At 39.2% G+C, this 15,147-nt stretch overlaps 1 protein-coding gene across 7 annotated transcripts in view; it reads right to left on the reverse strand.

Moving 5' to 3' along the window:
* Positions 1 to 15,147, reverse strand: part of CACNB2 (calcium voltage-gated channel auxiliary subunit beta 2) — a 261,693-nt gene that overhangs the window by 87,905 nt on the left and 158,641 nt on the right. For 5 of the 7 annotated variants that reach the window (XM_059818303.1, XM_059818306.1, XM_059818302.1 and 2 more), the window contains one exon: positions 3,016 to 3,135. In XM_059818303.1, coding sequence (XP_059674286.1) covers positions 3,016 to 3,135 — 120 coding nt within the window. Of the gene's footprint in view, positions 1 to 3,015; positions 3,136 to 3,982; positions 4,052 to 15,147 lie in introns of those variants that run through there. The other 2 variants (XM_009816945.2, XM_009816943.2) reach the window with 1 other exon arrangement.

Below are 15,147 nucleotides of genomic sequence, written 5' to 3' on the forward strand. Positions count from 1 at the left end.
TAATTTTCCGTCCCTGGATGACTCGGTACATGCAGCCATAGCCCCACCTTCCTTACAGTAAGTCACATGCTAGAGTGAGTCAGCAAAATAGGCTTAACCATTTTCCAGAGAAGCAATGCTTGTATAAAATAAATAAATGAATTAAAACGACCAGAATGTGTATTTTCTTACAACATTTTTTGGTTTTATTTTCCCTGTTCAGCTACGTATCAGATATGCATACTATAGTCTGGCTTCATGTTACACAAACACTTAGAATCCATAAAAATCCAAATTTAAAAAAAATCTTAAAATCCTCCTAACAATTTGCCATTGTTTGGTTTATTACTGTATTTTTCTCTTCAGTTTCAGATGTTTTCCCTAGCTGTAAGGAAGGAAAATGGATGTCATTAAACTGTTTTCATTAAGCGCGTGACACAGTTCAACAGTTTTTTATCTACCCTTAATTCACTGTCATTTTCCCTCCACCGCTGCATTATTCATGTATGTCATCCTCTTCTAATTCCTGTGACAAATACAATTGTAATGACTTTATTTAGGATCAACACTTCCACTCAAAATATTAAAAGGCAAAAAATTAAAGCAGCTGCGTCACTTGGCTCTGCCTGATAGCGGGTCAGGGCGAAGGCGAGGCAGCTGTGAAGAGCAGGCAGCAAAATCTGCTGCCTGCGGGAAACAGGTCTGGGCGCACACAGGAGCCAGGCAGCACCAACAGAAGTTACCGCTTCATTAATTTTACTGTGTTTCAGGGAGGTGAAGAACTGAGTCACCAACAAAGGCAGAAAAGCACACCCTGTCATATTTTAGATCTACTGCGTTGGGTTTAATTTACGTCTTTTTTAACATTTATTTCAAACGTAAGCACCAAATGCATGTAAGATTTTATTTAATATTATTAATTTAAATATTACACTAGACTAAATACTGCACTGTTATAGCCTCTGCATTAAAGGATTTCCATACCTTACAGCCTGAAATGATTTTTAATATTTGACTTGAGAAATAAAACTGCTAATGTAGTTCCAGCTTTAATCCATTTTAAAGCACAAATGATTTAAATAATTCATTTTGTGTTTTTTGTATGACTGGAATTGCCCATTGTTATAGCAGGTTGATTTTGGCAGCGCCTTTGCTACTTTGACTGTTCACAAGTTGTCTTACAGTTTCAGACAGTGTCAGACCTAGAGGCTATATCTTATGCCAGCTGGAGTGAGAACATTGCTTGGATGTATAGAAATACAGTTTTAAAAAGTCAGGGTCTACTAGCAGTTTCTCTACAAACTACAATGGCAGCTGTGCTAGAGGTCATGAATATTACATAAGGGCTGTCCATGCATTCAAGCCAGCATCACTAAGCTAAATTCCCATAGCAACACTCGCATAGATTTACTCATCGCTAAGAGATGCATCAGTTCAGCAGCAAGTGCTGTACTGCTACCCTGATTAGTCTGCAAGATATTATTACTTCAACTCTTCTTTTAAAGATTGTTCATTTACTGATAAAATTCAACACTTCACCTGAATTTCAGGGCAGCCTTTATCATCTTTCTTAGGAGCGAAGAAATCTCAAACTAGCAAAAAGCAACCCTGATAAAACTGAAACTCCTGATTACGATCAGCAACATCTCTAAGATACACAGTGGAAGGGAAGAAGCGGGCTGCTTCTGTTGAATTTCTGCTATACTGATCCCAGGACAGCAGGACCCGACTTCAAAGAGATGTTCAGGATCTCTTGGCAAGTTCCAGCATCTCATTAAAAAGCTGCTTTAGGAGCTTTTACTAAGTATCAGTCAACAATTACATCTTTTTAAAAAAAAAAATCTTAGGCTTCCCTGTTCAAGTTTTCCAGCCTGATGAAGCTGTCTGCTTGTGCATTATATACTACTGCACTATTTATGGAGCTGGCCCTCACCATATGATCAGGTGCATACCTCCATGATCTGGTCTCCCGATTTTCTGAAGAACCCTTGTAAAACAGGTGGCGTAAATGGGGAGAGGCAAAGCTGGCAGCGGAAAAGGAAACAGAATGGGAGATGGAAGGGAAATACGGAAATAAAAAACAAGTCAAAATGGAGGAGGGGAGTCAGAGAGAAAGTGAGAGAAAAATGTAGATCAGGTAGATCTGAGGTTGGATATCAACAGTGTATTTAAATATTTAGATGAGAGAAATGAAAAAGGAAAACAGATCTTGGAAAATAGTGATACATCAAGATCTGGCAAATAGCATACAAAAAAGAAAACCTGGAACGACGTGATAAATGAATGATAACAAATAAAATGAGCATGATTTTTACAGGTGCAATAGTACTTAAAGATACAGCACAGATGAAAAGAAAAGAAGCCCATACCCTTTCACTGCTAAAACCCTCACGGTCCTAAGTGCATCTCGTGGAAAATATATAAGCACACAGCAAGAACCCAAAACTCATTTAGTATTTCCTTACTAAACTGCCACTATCTGCCAGGAGTACGGAGATAGGACAAATCTTAACAAGTCCTAGAGCATATTACTCACAGGGTCACTTAACACACAAACTGTAAAGAAAGCCAGTGAAGTCTTCAGGCAAAGAAGACCTTTGTAACAGATTCTCCCTATTTATATATGACTCGTAGGGAACAATCCTTCATTGAAAGAAGATGAATAGGATGTTTGAGGGCTGATTTCTAGAACTGTAAGTTTTGAGTGCCATAGCAATCCACTGGCAAACTTCCACAAACATCTTCAGTAAGAACTCAAAGCTTTGACACTGCAAATAAACAGCTATATTCAATAAGAGAAAGAAATGCACACATTTAAATAACATTATTCTGAAATACGCAAGTCAATCAAGTGCCTTTTATGGAAAACTGATTCTAAGTAATTCTTCCTGGAGAATATATTTTCTACTGTTGTCAGGAAGATCTTTATGAGAGATCTTATGTGATATGTTAACACATTAAAAACAGTAATGGATGAGATGACAGTCTTTTAAAGCTGAACATTTTATGAGTCTGTGACATGAAGTAACATCTTACCTTTGCTTTTTCCAGCTGTGCCTGGGCCTGTCGCTCAGCCTCTCTCCGCACTGCTTCCCTGTCTTCTTCCAGAGATACATCTGAATCGGATGGACGGCTGGTGTAGGAGTCCGCCGAACCCTGCACAGGGAAAGGAAAAATAATGTCCCGAGTTGTTTCAGTGTTCAAAAAAAAAAAAAAAGTAGAAGTGGTTATGCACCTTGCCTTTTCTCTTACTTCTATATCCCTGAAAAGAGAATAACTGCCCAAAAGGGAAAGTCACTTAGAAAAATTATGTCTAGGTAAATGTTTTCTTCTGGAGACTTTCCAAAAGTGCAGGTGTCTTCCCCAGTGTTTTATTTCCTGCACCATCCCCGTGCTCTTATTTGTGTGCTTTTCAGCAAGCAGAGGCAGTTGCTCTGTAGAGTTACAGCAGTGGTGCAGTGCAGGGCTGAAGGACACACAGCAGCTTTAAGAATGGCTCCATAAAAATTAAAACTCTAAACAGTGACTCTAAACAGTGACAGTATTAGCAAGAAAACAGACTTTTTATAATTAAAATGCAAATTCAGTATCAACAATTACTATTACACAATATCACTGCTAACAGATTTAACCTCTGATACCCATTTTTATTTGAGGACAACCTCTTTACCTGACACAGTTTCCCCATCAGAACTGCAAATGGCTTGTATCCATCACTGCCCTTTAGCAAAACATGCAAATGATCACAAATCAACTTCCAACTAATAAAATCCGTCTGGACTCAACACATGTCCCCATATCGCCACAATGGAAGCAGCCACAATGCCAGAACAGCTCTATAAATAATGACAGCTCTGCTTTCCCTCTGCATCTCTCTGCATACAAAATAGAGTTCTGCTAATTCAATCAGAAAGAAAACATCTGTCCTCTCCTCAACATCTTTTTTTCTCTCCCTCTCTGCAATACATATAATATATGCCAATAATGAAAACGTAGGGCTTACACAGATATCAGAATTCTTCAGACGTCCTCCTTTGGCTCTTTTCAGAAGCCTGATCCAGGTGGCCTTCATTAGCCAGACAGCTCAGTTATTGTCCGCAGCTGCAGCGCCCGGCACTGATCTCATAAAACATGTGCACGCTGAGCCCCGCAGAATCACTGCTCCTTTCCTATCCATGCTCTGCTGTGAGAGCCTTCCTTCTCTTCCCTCTGCCTTTCAAGCTTGCAGCCTCACTGTTTCCAAGTATTCTACTGCAATTAAATTCTCAAATTTTCTCATGCCAGTAAAAAACCAAAAACACCCAAATCCAAAAAACCAAAAAATCCACACCACCTCCAAAAATCTCAACTTGAAGGATAAAAAGGTAAAATAAGCCAGGCTTCAGGTAAATGTTGTGAGAGATGCTTCGATTGATCATAAACTGAGATCGATCACAGAAAAATACCTAGGGCTTTTTCCTTTCTGTTTTGGGGGGTGGATTTGGCTGTTAAAAATAGTGCTTAGAAGAGAACCTTTTAAAATCCTGTGCAAAATGTATTCAGTGATATTTGCTAGTGCAAAGTTCATTTCATCTCTTCCTAGATTGGCTGGGGGTGGGGTAACAGGCTGTTCGTATCACTGGGCATGCTCCATATGTGCAGCCTTCTACGCAGATGCTCACATCACACCGGGTTGTTAGCCTATGCCAAATTGCCATTTTACATCTCATGGGTAAACAGCTGGAAAACGCAAGGTCCCTGCAAAACTGGAAGAGCTGGTACAGCGTCTCGTTCCCGGCGTGTATGTCTGCTACAAGCCACGTTTCCCTTGGACACTCGGTTCTGTCACACAGCGCTTCCCTCCGCTGCAAAGTGCTGAGCTCCACTCTGAGCTCTCCTACAAAAATGTAAATCCAAAAATATGCCTGTTGAGCAGGAATTCAACCCCCTGGTTACTGCTTATATTTTTCTGATATTGGCAGAGGAAAGAAGCAAAGAGTAACTGCAACGTACCACTTAACACATAAATATTAGATCCTAATATGGCAAAAGCCAAACAAAACATTGAATTTTTATATTCTGCTTTTCAGAGTCACCCTCTATACTTTCATAAACTGACAGGGGAATAACATACTCAGGCATGGTTTTCTAGGGCGTTTACAATTCACTGACAGACATGTAACATTCTAGTTGAAAAAGATCACTGTAGCTGACTGCAGCGCCTGCCTTCGATATAAATTCACAGTTACAAGAAAAATAGAGAATAGAGATTACAGTTGAGAACAGTGGTCATGCACGTGTCGTAGCATGTCAGCATGTGCCAGGAAGGACCGAATCCTGCCGTGGTTTATGTCTGTGTAACAATGAAATTGCCCCATCACAAGTGATGCAGCAGCCTACGTTTAACAGCTATTAGAGCAAACAATAGCTGTCACTAAACTGACAGTTTAAAATAAAGGTAAACTTTAACTTTCCAAATGTTTTATTTTTTTTCTTTTCTGAAGCCCATAACAGTTACAGCATAGAGTTTAATAAGCTGTCTTTGAACTGACATCAAGAAAATTACTCTCCGAGGGATATTTTGCTTACAGGAGTCCAAATACATCTGCTATGTTATAGTGATCTTCCAAAACTAAAGTGCCTACTGAGCTAAAGTGAAAGGAGCAGAAAATAAAAAAAAATACACTCAAACATTTCCTGAATTTTTCGAAAAGTCTTGTCCGGTAGGAAAATACCCAGAGGCACTGTAACCTCCCCAGAGCCTTTCAAATTTGGCTATTCTTTAAAATTTCCCTTTGCCACAACTTCTGAGACAGCTCAGAGATCACAGCTCGGAAACAGTGGCAAAAGATGAGCAGCAACACGCTGACAGAAGTTTCGTGTAGAGTTTAAATCCTATTATGGTTGACACAACAGTGCCCTGTGGTCGAAACCATTGATGTTATCACAGCATTAATGAAAGCTGAGACTGGTATGAACTCCCCTCCTTAAGCCCCAGCCCCCAGGACACCCTGGGGTCCCCCAGCAGTCAACCCCCTTCAGAAAGGTCACATCCAAACCCTTCCCCACCAGCACTGCAGTTCCTCGGTAATGCTTTGCCACCAAGCAAGGCATGGTGTCATAAACCAACCCCAAAGCAACACTACCTTTAAATAACAGGAAAACAAACAAACCAGCCATTAAGCCTGACACGGCAATCGCACAACGGACAGTGTGGGTGTTAGCTTTCTACAGTGCTTCCACGGTGAATGCGTCATATTTTCCACTGACCAAGTGGCATGGCATCACTTCTACTGTCGTTCATTCTGCTGTCCAGAAGGGATGCTGCCTAACTGGTCCTCACCCTATAAAAACAAAGTAATGAAGCACAGAAACATAATTCCTGTCTCCCCTAAGGGGGCAAGACGCCTTTTGGGTCAGGCCAGAATTGCTAAAATTGGAGTTTCATCTTCCAGGCCACAGAGATCATTTACAGTGCTGGTCATGTCTTGTGTTGGCCACAGTCCCAACACACATCCAAAATATCATAATGATTCAGTTTATTTTAATTATATTGACAAATCACATGAATCAAACTCAACATTACGTTTATTTTCCCAGTGGGATGGACAAGATTGTGTAAATTTTCTGTGCAAAGCAGAAGTTGGGAGCTTCTTCGCTTCTCGAATATGGAAAAAAATTCAAAGCCTGACATGAGGGCAATCCAGGAAAAGGGGGAGCATACAATTACAATTAATTAATTTTATAAACTACTGAGTATTTTTATACGGGCTAAGAATGAATTCAACCACTTTAAGATTAAAAAAATTTCAAACTTAGATAAAAACTATGATGAAACTGCAGTGGAAATACCTTGACTATTCAAGGAAAATAGGGCCAACTGGATGCGCATTGTCCATTCATGACACCTAAGGAAACTACATTTCCTCCCTGGGTTACATGAGTTTTTGGTGTTGCTCTGGAGAACAATATGGATCTTTTCCCAAGAGCTTCTGAAATTCAGCCTTTCTGAGACTCTGCAGGTCTCCATCTCCTTCCACTGCAATATGGAAAAGCTGCATTTCCTGTTTTAGTGACATGCTTGACAAATATTTACTGTCTAACCATTTATTATATTAGAGTAGCTACTATGAGGTATTCTTATAATAGGAACCCATGCTTTTCACACTGCTAGGGGTCATATGTGATCACATCTGAGCTCCTTTTTCTTCAAGACCATACATGTCTTTATCTTCTTTAGTATTGTAGAAGTGTATCATCTTCAAGAGACTGGGTCCTTCTAGTAAGAGTTTTTTTATTATTTTCCTTTACTTGCAGGTAGAAACTCCTTAGTTAAATTAGGTGGTGCCTCTATGTCTCTTATACAGTTGGAGCTTAAGTACAGTTTTTGGCTACAGTGTTACATTCACAGTGTAAAATCTGTTGATGTGTTTGGTCTGTTACTGTAATAAATTCTCACTGGGTTAATATAGCTGTCATTACACTTGCAAATTCAGTCATGGCCTTTATAGTATGTCTTATTTTTTATGAGGAAAAGTGATCCTCTGAGTACCATGGGTTTCTCTTTAATGGGGTAATCCACTTATAAATTGGGTATCATTGAGAACTTGCCAAATTACTGAAAATTCTCAAATAATTCTCTTCTTAGAAAGATCAAACAAGTTCCTTCAAGTAGAGATTTTTTACATTATCATTTATTAAATGAAGGCATGAAGCAGTAAGCAAACATACAACAAGATTTCACAAGGAATAAAGAAAGACGTGCATCAAGAAGAGTGTGGCTAGCAGGTCGAGGGAGGTTATCTTCCCCCTCTACTCTGCCCTGGTGAGGCCACACCTGGAGTACTGGGTCCAGTTCTGGGCTCCCCCGTTCAAGAAGGACAGGGAACTGCTGGAGAGGGTACAGCAAAGGGCTACAAAGATGATGAGGGGACTGGAACATCTTTCTTATGAGGAAAGGCTGAGGGACTTGGGTCTTTTTAGTCTGGAGAAGAGAAGACTGAGGGGGGATCTTATTAATGCTTATAAATACTTAAGGGGTGGGTGCCAGGAGGATGGGGCCAGTCTTTTTTCAGTGGTGCCCAGCGTCAGGACAAGAGATAACAGGCACAAACTTGGTCATAAGAAGTTCCATCAAAACACGAGGGGGAACTTGTTTACTTTGAGGGTGGCAAAGCAGTGGAACAGGCTGCCCAGAGACGTTGTGCAGTCTCCTGTGGAGATATTAAAAACTCACCTGGATACATTCCTGTGCAATCTGCTCTAGGTGAACCTGCTCTGATGGGGGGTTTGGACTAGATGATCTCCAGAGGTCCCTTCCAACCCCTATCATTCTGTGATTCTGTGACCCTTAACATAACTTTGGCAAGCTTGAATGCAGCACCCAGCTCAGCATTAAAAGGTTTCCAAGGTGCTAATCCAATCGACAGCTGGATGAAAGCAGAGTTTTTTAAAATAACCCTTAGGTTTGCAGAAGCCTAGATTTTGGCATTCATGAACCAGTTAAACAGTTGTGCCAGGTACTTTATCAGGGAAAAACAAAACAAGAAAATCCAAAACAACGCCACATAGCAAAAAACCCCACACATTTGCACTCACATTTTCTTTATATTAGCCTAAATGTTTGCTTTCCTGTCGTTTTGCTATGAAAAAGTAGCATGAGTAGGTATTTTTAGAGGAACGATAGTTTTTTCATGGTCACTCTTCAGAAAAACTTTGGCAATATGCAAATTGTTTCCAAAAAGGCAGCTGCAGAGCTCAGCCTAGTTAGCAAACAAACAAACAAAGGGACCCCTCAGACTCAGAGCCAAGCTTTCACCAAATCTGTGGGATGCTCTGGTCTACCATTTTTTGCAAAAACCATCTAAGAAGGAAAACTTCTTGAGACCCTATTGTACTAAGCACTGTACAGTCACAAAGTGAATGACAAACCCTGTTTAAAAACAACTTGCATTCTAAAGGACGAAAGAATATGAGCAGAAAAAAAAAAAAAAGAAAGGGATCAAGGTAGCAATGCAATAGAAAATAAAGCATTTTTACATATTCGATCCCAGCATTATGACTCATCCCTTGCATAACCACAGTGGGTTGTTGTTTAACTAAGTTTTCTATATGTATTATGGCAGAGATTAGTTCTGTGAAAGCCTCTGAAGGAGGATAATCTGGTAGCTCTGTATATTCTGACAGAGAGATTCTCCCACTTATGAAACAAGAGAAAGTGCTGTTGAGGAAGAGGGCAATGACAGGAATATAAGGAGGTCTCCTAGCTTATCAAAATATGCTTTTATCAACAATCTAATCACATAATTGAGAACTTTAAAAACAAAAAATCCTCCCAAAACTAAAGCAAAAAATGGGATTTGACTTTTTCGAGACAATTAATCGGATCTAGAGGATGGGATTAAATTATTGATGATTTTGAGCTGTAAGGAAAAGTCAGAGCAATGACAGAGCTAAGATGTTGCCAGTGGAACAACTCAGAGACAGGTGTCAAAGGAAGAAAAATACACCAAGGAAATGATTGCAAGCTGCATGAACTTGAATCATCTCACTTTTGCCTCAGACTGTCAGCACACACATGGATATTAACACAACTTGGTTGACTCATGATAACTTTTTAAAGCTCTGGTAACTTGATTATATGTCTAAGCCCTTAGGCAAAGGTAAACCAGGATTATTAGTAGCAACAAGCTGAACTGCCATGGTGTTTACTGAGACAGAAGCAGGTAAAAAATTGAAGGTTTTCAGGAAAAATGAAAATACCATTTTTGACTGTATTGATTAATCAACAGCAGATACCACAAAGGAAGGATTTTAAATTGCAGAAAGACAACTCAATAAAAAGGTTTTAAAATATAAATACGTCGATACAAGAGCACAGAGAGAAAGACAAAGATTGGGTCAGCCACAAAATTACAAGGGCTTAATTAAAAAGAGGAAAAATGGAAAACACATCTGGGATGACAACAAGGAAACAGAAAGACAACTAGAAAAGGAAAGAATTTAAAGGAAAGCATGGCAACCATCATCTCAATTTGTCTCAGCTCAGTTAAAAGTGCCAATTTAGATTCTCTGTTCCAGATCTTCAGTATATTTTTATCTGGGATTTTGGTTCAAGTCATTAAGATTTTCTGCATACTTAAAAATAACTTCCTTGAAAATTTAGCATGAAATTCTGTTAGCAATGGAGAATTTTGAAGGGAAAAAAATATTTTCTTTGCATTTTATCAAATTATCTCTATATGTAAAATCCCTAATTGCTTTTCAAACGTAACATTTCTAACCTATTCCAGATAATGAATGGAAGGTTTGGGGCGTTGTTTGTTTGTTTTTTAACTTGCTTAGTACATACAGTGAAGTCTTCCACAGTTTAAAATGTCAGATGTAACAACTGCTTTGAATACATATTTTTGCTTGCTATTCTTCATTTCTATACTGTAAATAATAGTATTCATCTGTTTAAATAATAATCTTTTTTCCATGTATCTTCATGAGTTAATTTGGCAAGCATGCACTCTGAAGAAACTGCTGTCATAGACCAGTTGTCTACAATATTTTTCAACCTCTGATAAGTTTATTTTCCAGCCCATCATCTACTACTGAAATCTTGTTTTTTCTAGTCATGATCTTTTGTTAACAGCAATCAATGACTGTCATGACATAAAGCACTGCAATTTGCTCACTGCTTATATTAGGAGAGGTTTTCTTATCAACATCTCTGTTAAATTACACACAGTGAAGACTAAGGAATTGATTAATTATTTTTCGCTAACCCAGGCTCACTGAAAGCTCAAGCTTGTCAAGCAACAGTTCGTTTGTGACTCAGCCCAGGTATCTCTGGTAGACATGATCGTCCTTTAAGACCTGCAGCCTTGCACTCTCTGGTACTGCCAGAAACACCAAATGAGCAGCTTTCACACTGCATGGCACCATTTACTTCAGGATAAAAAGGCTACATAAAATACACATATCCTCATTAGTGGGCTAAACGTAAGCTCGGTTCCCAAGTGCATCAGAAGCCACATGAGTCCTTCTGGTTTCAGGTGTTAGTCCTTTGTTCCAGCCTTCATCCTCATGTACACTGCTTGAAAAATACCAGAACTGTTTTTTATACCCATTACCTATCCTCCCAGTCTAGCATAAACCAAAGCAAACTACTTGCAATTTTCCCGAGAGGATGAGGCTCCTTACACCATTTTGATATTACAATTATTCTCATCTGATTTCAAGAATACAATAGTGCGTAATACTTTCTTATTGATGGAAAAGTCTCTGGAAAGGCCTTTTGTCCCTCTTGTCTATCACATATCGAAATATTAATCTTGGAAAAGTCTCTCTCTCCAGCATATTATATCTTCACAGTTTTTGTTCTAAAACCAAAATATACCAGTTAAACTGCATGATGTACACTGTTGACATCCATTGGCTCTTTTAGATTTGATTCTAAAAGATATTTAACCTAGCACATCCACGCAGCGCAGGTGTGGGTATACAGTGTGTGACAAAGGGCGAGAAGCTAAAGCAAGCACTGCACGCCTGATTCTTCCATCCCAATCCATGTGGCTGTCACTGCTTGTACAGCTCCACCAACTGCCTTTTGCAAGAGGGAGAGCAAGACAGAGTTTGTGATTCTGACTCATGAGTCCTTCCTACTGCACTTTTAGAGCACTATCCTCACCTCATTGCTAAGAAGGCTGAAGTCTCTGTATGTTACTGCCTCTGTTTTCCATCTGCAAGCGAACACAAGAATGTGAAGAGTATACAACACTAGTTTACAAAAAACAAATTAGTGAAAGGTTGTGGGAAACCATCTGATAGTATATCATTTCTAATAACATATAAGTCTAAGTATATTTTCATTACAGCTAAACCAGATCTCATACTATGGATTTATATTAGCACTACTGAGATATGACTGTTTAAATAAAGATGGGAGGGTTAAAAGAGGAGTATATGTTTTAGGCAACCTGGAAAGAGAAACTTGCCTGCTACTGAAGATGGTGACAATTATTAGATGCTAACCTGAAGGAAAATAAAATATAAATGAATTGCAATAGCAAAATTAAAGGAAATCATAAAAGCAGCACATGGTCTTGTGATCTTTCTTAACTCAATGTTGGAATACTTTTGTGTTCTGGAATATTCAGAGCTTAGTAGAGTACAACAGCCACTTTGCGGGATAATAAGTGAACTCAGGATTTTAAAATTATTGTGACCTAGAAGACCAAACATTTTCTGTTTTTCAGACATAAAAGAAACATCAGGAACAGACTACTTTCTGATTCAGAACAGACTTTGTCTGGGTCAGGAAAGCACATTACATCATATCGCTCACTAAGCCATTTCCTCCTCTCGAGGAAGCACTGAATTTTGGACCACTGGTTGCTCTTTTGTCTCTTGCTGCAATACTGAATATCGACAAAATACATGTTTGATTTGCTGATAAATCCAAAATCTTAAAAAAGAATGCCTGAGGACTACAATACCTGTACAAGCTCTCTCCTGTGTCAGAGCTATGATGAGGTACTACATCTTGTTCTCAGAACCACAAGATAGTTCAGGCAGTAAGGGGGCTCAGGAGGTCTCTAGTCCAACCTCCTGCTCAAGCTGTGAGACTAGACCAGCTTGTTCAGGACTTTATCCAGTTGGGCCCTGACAACCTGCAAGGACAGAGACTGCACAAGCTCTCTGGAAAAACCCATCCCGTTGACAGACTATCCTGATGATGAAGTTGTTTTTTCTTATATCCAGGCTGAACCTCTCTTCTTTCAATTTCCAGTGTTTGTCTCTTGTCCTCCCACCACGCACCTCTGAAGAGCCTGGCTCCGTGCTTTTGATAACCTCATTGTAGATGCTGAGGGGCTTCGGTTTCCCCTTGAAGCCATCTCGTCTCCAGGCTGAACAAGCCCCGGTCCATCAGCCTGTCCCTGCAGTTCAAGTGATCCAGCCACAACCATCCTGGGGGTCCTTCACTGAACCCTCTCTGATTTATCCACATTGTTCTTCTCTTGGGGCACAAAACTGGTCACAGTAAAGCAAATATGTTCTAACGAATGCTGTGTAGAGGGGCTTGATCACCTCCCTGGATATACTGCCTGTGCTCCTGTTCATGCAGGACTCAGGAGTTCAAGATTTCAAAAGAATCTCTGAATTTGGAGATATAATAGAATTCTCCACAAAAAAGAGCATACACCTTGGGCAAACGTGTATTTATAGATGTGCTATACAATAGTCAACTCGTTCAAAAATTTTAAGACAAACTATGCCTCACATTGCTGTAAAGCAAGGTTATTAATATGCTACCAGGATCAATCAACTTTGTAAAATCCCTCAGATAAAGAGATTCCTTACAACTCATCCCTAGCATGTTTCTGGTCACAAGAGAGTCTCCAGCACCTGCAGCAATGAAAGACACAAGAATGAAAACTCCAGTTCTGCAAGCCTAAAGGTCTCAAAACATGTTGTGCTGGCCTCTGACCAAAGAAATACAAATGAACCCATGTCGTCCCTGACAATTTGTTTTCTTCAGGAACTGTACTGGCTAAAGCCTGCTTTTTCCCCTCTGCTCCATTGTTTGGAAATGGAATTAATTTTCTCCTTAAACTCATCCGGTTATGCTCAATTAAAAGTCACATTTCCTCCGGTTTACGAGGGAATCAGTTTCTGCTTAAGAAATTGCCACCCAAACTTGTCAGCTGTACCACTGCTGATATCACTGCTGGACTCCTGCTGAGAGGACAGGAATATTACAAAGATGTCACTGAGATTGCTGCTCTGCTGTGCTAATTAGTAAGGCAATTATTATTTGGATGACAGTCCTAAACATAAAGAGAAAGAAAATGAACAAGGAACCAGCAGAAAGTAGGTAGGTGGATGATGGGCATCATCCATGCTACACTGAAGAGGAGCACCTATGAGAAAGCAGCGAAGAAGGACAAGGCTTTGAGAAGAGAAATATGAGAGAAAGATTTCAAGAAGGTAGGAGATGGACAGCAAACCAATCAGCATTTCTGAACTTTCACTAGTTCTTTCCACTCTCCAGTTTAGCAGCAGAGATCACAAAAGCAGAAAGATATCTTTTCTAGGATGAAAAATATTGTATAAAAATACTCTCAAACAAAAAATTACCTCAATGTTATTTGTGCTTATATGCTTGGCACTACAAGGAGAGTTAGTAAGCTAATATCTGCCTTTCTTCTAAACAATATACATTTTTATAACATCTAACCACTTCCATCTCTGTACTGTATGCAGTTTTCCGTCAGAGCCAATAAATATCCAGTGTTTTTAGGCTTCCAAATTGAAGCATATAAGCAGAAAGCTAATTCCACAACTACTTTTTCTGCTTACAAGCATTCAGCAGTCTCTTTGTGTTCACCCTGCTCTACATTAAGTCAGTCCCCTATTCATGGATAGATAATTATTACAAAATAATAGAGAAACCCAAGATGCATCATCTTTTCCAGGTCACACCGATTGCCCACTCAGTAGACACGTAGATTGTATACATGCTGCTATATCACAATTCAAATACGCTTGTACTCAAATCCTGTGGAGGATTCTCCAGAGACACAATGCCAGCTTCCCTGGCCAGGTTAAAGTCAGAAGTCAACACTAAATGCAAGACAGGCTTTTCATGCTTTAAGAAGTCTGACTTCTACTGGCTTTCAGTAGTATTTCAGTTCATCTCCGTTTTGGGAAAAAAGGAATTTGGTATCTTAATTATTTTTTAATTTATTTTACATTTATCCTTAACTGATTTCAATTAGGCTGAAACACTTATTACAAAGTATTGTAAACTTTTATTTAAGGAAAACAGAATTTCACTCTAGATTTTCACTGCTCTCTTTCCATCACTTCTGTAATAATTATTCTATCTATAATCAGCAGTAATTCATACAGTTAGCATCTCTCTTCCTGTACAAAGTTTTTGAGTTTACAAAGGGTAAAACAAAATTATGGCTTGTTGTTTCTTTCCTCATGCAGAAGAAAAGGAAATGTTTGTTGCTGAAGTTGGCACAGTAACACAAATGTGCTCTTTTATAACCTCTCATGTTTTGTTAGCTGTCTGCAGGCATGGGTCTTTTTTATGATTTGAAAAGGCATCAGTATTTTTCAGTCCTGTTCATTTTCAAAACCGTCATAGCCTATGATCTCAATAGCAGTTCCTTCTTGTTTCCTCTTTGATTA

This window comes from Gavia stellata, chromosome 6 (genome assembly GCF_030936135.1).
Source record: "Gavia stellata isolate bGavSte3 chromosome 6, bGavSte3.hap2, whole genome shotgun sequence".
NCBI classification, from domain to species: domain Eukaryota; kingdom Metazoa; phylum Chordata; class Aves; order Gaviiformes; family Gaviidae; genus Gavia; species Gavia stellata.